The sequence below is a fragment of the Triticum dicoccoides genome, chromosome 3B (assembly GCF_002162155.2).
Source record: "Triticum dicoccoides isolate Atlit2015 ecotype Zavitan chromosome 3B, WEW_v2.0, whole genome shotgun sequence".
NCBI classification, from domain to species: Eukaryota; Viridiplantae; Streptophyta; class Magnoliopsida; order Poales; family Poaceae; genus Triticum; species Triticum dicoccoides.
In genome coordinates this window covers 855,238,473-855,242,737 of record NC_041385.1, presented here as the reverse complement: position 1 = coordinate 855,242,737, position 4,265 = coordinate 855,238,473, and the positions used below count along the sequence as shown (strand labels likewise).

The following is a 4,265-nucleotide window of genomic DNA, read 5'->3' as shown; positions in this document are numbered from 1 at the left end:
GCAATAGCAGTGGCTTGTCAAGATACAGACTTCTAAATATCACCTGCTTAATGTAACACGTCGTCAAGTCATAAAGTAAGCCACTGGATATCTTGCTGCCACAATCTTTACGCCACTCCAATCATTTTATTACGCTGTAAGTAAAGCGAGAACGTAACAAAATATATATCTGTCGTAGAAAATATTTTATGTCACATAACACCACGAACGTAAAAATATACCATAAAATAAAACGGGAAATGCAATTTTTCTGGTCTTATGACTTATATTTTTTTTCTTAGGCCAAATTTTACGTAGTTAATCAATATGAATGTAACTATTTTTATGTCAAACAAGAAATCTTACTGATACACTGTTACTATTCCAGAGACACCATATATTTCACAATCTATCTCACCCAGATAAAGAGCATAAAGAAACTCAAGTTGAAGAGTTTCAAAATTAACGAAGTCATCATGTGCTTCTCCATCTGAGGAATACACACTTGAAATATAGTACTCTCTCCGTTCGATAATGTAGTGAGTATATATTTTTTGAAAAGTCGGACTTTGCAAACCTTGATCATGTTTATAGAGAAAACTATTTATGTGTACAATACTAAATATATAAATATGAGGCAATCTTGATATAATTGTTCACCCACAAAAAAAAGTTCTAGATGTGAATGTTTTTCTACACAAATTTGGTCAGAGTTTGTGGGGTTTAAGTTTTTTATTAAATTTATATGTGCTACATTATAAAATGAAGAGAGTAGTAATACACAGAACGTCAAAGACATCCGTAAAAGAAAATTGTTGCTAAATTTGCAAATTGATGTGTGGGTCGTTATCCAAAATGACATTTAAAACTCGGATCATTACAGAATGGACCCAAGTAGTACAAATCACTTGGTCATAGTGGGCGTTCCTTCTCATTGATCGTATGGAGAACTTGCCAAAGCACGACGGCAACTACGTCCCCCTAAGCCCCATCATGTTCCTGCCTCGCGCCGCCGCTGTGTACGCCGACCGCACCTCTCTCATCTACGGCGGCACCACCTTCACCTGGCGCCAGACGTACGCCCGCTGTTGCCGCCTCGCCGCTGCGCTCCGGGCCCTCGCCGTCTCCAAGAACGATGTCGTACGTACCTAGCTCGCTATAGCTTTCACAAACTATTGCGTCCATTAATGGATTTTCGATTTCGATGTGTACACTACACTACACTACCCTGAAGACCCCTGTGTTTGGACTTTGGAGTACTATCCAACTTCTTCTGACGTGCCCATCCAGGTGTCGATTCTTGCTCCCAACACACCGGCGCTGTACGAGATGCACTTTGCTGTCCCGATGGCCGGCGCGGTCATCAACGCCATCAACACCCGCCTGGATGCCGCCGCCGTCGCCGCCATCCTGAGGCATGCCGCACCAAAGCTCCTCTTCGTCGACTACCAGTACACAGGCATCGTAACGGAGGCCCTTAACGCCATCTTGGACACGAACTTGCCGCTGCTCATCCTCATAGATGACATCGACACACCGACGAGCGCGTGCGTCGGCGAGCTGGAGTACGAAGTGCTGGTGGCGCGCGGCGACCCGGTGAGGTACCCGCCGAGGCAGGTGGAGGATGAGTGGGACGCCGTCGCGCTCAACTACACCTCAGGCACGACATCGGCGCCGAAAGGCGTCGTGTACAGCCACCGCGGCGCCTACCTCAGCACCATGGGGCTCCTCCTCCAGTGGGGCGTGGGCCACGAGCCGGTGTACCTATGGTCGCTCCCCATGTTCCACTGCAATGGCTGGACCTTTACTTGGGGCGTGGCGGCGCGCGGCGGCGCCAATGTCTGCGTCCGTGCGCCGACAGCCGACGCCATGTACTCAGCTATCGCCAACCACGGCGTCACCCACATGTGTGTCGCACCCGTGCTCTTCAACGTCCTCCTGGAAGCTGACCGCGTACCGCTTCACCGCACTGTCGAGGTGCTCACGGGTGGCGCACCGCCGCCCGCGGCGCTGCTGGAGCGCGTGGAACGGCTGGGGTTCCACGTCACACACGCCTACGGCATGACGGAAGCCACAGGCCCTGCTATGGTGTGCGAGTGGCGGCAGCGGTGGGACTTGCTGCCACCGACAGAGCGTGCCCTGCTCAAGGCGCGGCAGGGCGTGGGCGCACTCTCCCTCGCCGGCGCGGAGGTGAAGGACCTCAAGACCATGGAGAGCGTGCCCCGCGACGGTGCCACCCTCGGAGAGATCGTGCTTCGGGGGAGCAGCCTGATGAAGGGATACTACAAGAACCCGGAGGCCACGGCAGCAGCGTTCCACGGCGAGTGGTTTCTGACCGGCGACGTGGGCGTGGTGCACTCGGACGGGTACGTGGAGATCAAGGACCGGTCGAAGGACGTGATCATATCCGGCGGCGAGAACATCAGCAGCGTGGACGTTGAGGCGGCGCTGTACAGCCACCCGGCTGTGCGTGAGGCGGCTGTGGTCGCCATGCCGCACCCGTACTGGGGCGAGACGCCGTGCGCTTTCGTCGCCCTGAAGAAACAGTTGGACTTTGGCGCCGGCAAGGCCAGCGAGGAGGAGATCGTGTCCTTTTGCCGGAGCAAGATGGCACACTTCAAGGTGCCAAGAAAAGTGGTATTCGTCGATGAGCTGCCCAAGAACGCCACGGGGAAGGTGCAAAAGCTCGCGCTGCGGGAGAGGGCGCGCGGGCTCAGGCCCACCGTGTCCAAGCTTTGACTAACGCCCATACGTGTGGCACTTCTCCAACCCGCCCACACGTCTGGATCACCATCGATTTAAAGTTGCACGAATCTTGGCGCGATGAGGCAGTTTTTGGTTGCCACATAGGACAAGGCCGATGTGTTGTGTCTTCGTCAGTTCGCCCGCACGCCGTTTCTTCCTCGGCCGTCACCAGTTGCGAGTCAGGGCGTGCGGTGGAACTGCCGCCGCGCCCGCACGCGTGGCGCACGACTTCTGTCCCCGTCTCGCTCGACTGGCCATTTCCCCCTCAATGCTTCTGCGGTTTCTCCCGAACCAACCTTCCACATGCAGTTCCATTCGATTGAAGGAGAAGACGAGAGGAGGCAGCGGGGGCAGCGGAAGAGTCGACAGCATTCGCGACCGTTGCTGGTGTTCACTCGACTGGATCGTCGTCGCCGGAGCAGCCGCAGTGAGAAGGTAAGGATGTCGAAGCTTCTGTACTGTCTTCCTTCCTCCCTGGTCACATTTCTCTCGAGCCATCTCGAGATTCACGCGGATTTGCGGCCGCTCCGGCGTCCCCGTCGGCGGGGGAGTCGCGCGTGTGCCATTTTAGGGCAGCATTGCGCAGCCGCGTCGCCGTTGCGGTGGTAGTCAAGCCGGTGAGGCTCGCCCGGTCGACAACCACATCTCTATGTACGAGAGATTAGATTCCTGCTATTAAATCCGTGAGCGATTCCGTTTATAATTGTTAGTTGTGATTTCTTTCGAAGGCTATGATCTTCACTGTTTTAGGGCGATGTTGATGTTGAATTGAGGGGTATGAAAGTTGTATATGAACCCTAGATCTAGTTACGTGCATTTCAATGTGTAGGATCATAGCAGTCATGAGAATTTCAACACACTTGTTTTATCCACAACTGTCATCATTGATGGCATGTAATGTTCGGAATCAACTATGTCAGTTGCCATGTCCTGTGTAGGATAATGGCAGTTTATGAGATCCAAACTCAGGGAGTGATAGTTGTGAATGATCCCTATATCTAGGTAGATGCATATTTAAGTGTGGGATAATGGCAGTGACGCCAATTCCATTGCATTTTGTATACCTACAACTATCCACCTAAGTGGCAACTAATTTTGAAAATCAACTATGACAGTTGCCATGTCATATGTAGACTAATGCCAGTTTGTATGTACCATGTACTCGCTTTGTTGCCATGTTGTTTTGTGACAGCACAACATATTTGATTGCAGTACATGGCAACTCATGTTTTTACCAGGCCAATGTGTGAGTTGCCACATTATACGTTGTGGACTGGCACACTCTGCTCTTCATAATTTTCTCATCCACACTTTTCACTCTATATATATTCAGAGTAGAGCAAAGCAGAGTCAGTGGCGGAGGCAGGGGTGCTGGCAGGGGCCTTGACACCCCCCCCCCCTATGCTCTCATAAATATATATATGTACTCTTAAATCCTCTATTTGTCACACAAAATTAGCTATGTTTAGGAGATTTAGCCCCCTCTAACATAATATGACATGTTTTGGCCCCTGTATATTCAGTTTCTGGCTCCGCCACTG

At 51.6% G+C, this 4,265-nt stretch overlaps 1 protein-coding gene across 1 annotated transcript; it reads left to right on the top strand.

The window, feature by feature from the left end:
- Positions 1-921: 921 nt before the first annotated feature.
- On the top strand, positions 922-3,953 carry LOC119282707 (benzoate--CoA ligase, peroxisomal-like). The gene is made up of 2 exons (XM_037562834.1): positions 922-1,119; positions 1,270-3,953. The coding sequence occupies exons 1-2, from the start codon at positions 922-924 to the stop codon at positions 2,716-2,718; spliced, it is 1,647 nt and encodes a 548-aa protein (XP_037418731.1). The 3' UTR covers positions 2,719-3,953.
- Positions 3,954-4,265: the final 312 nt, after the last annotated feature.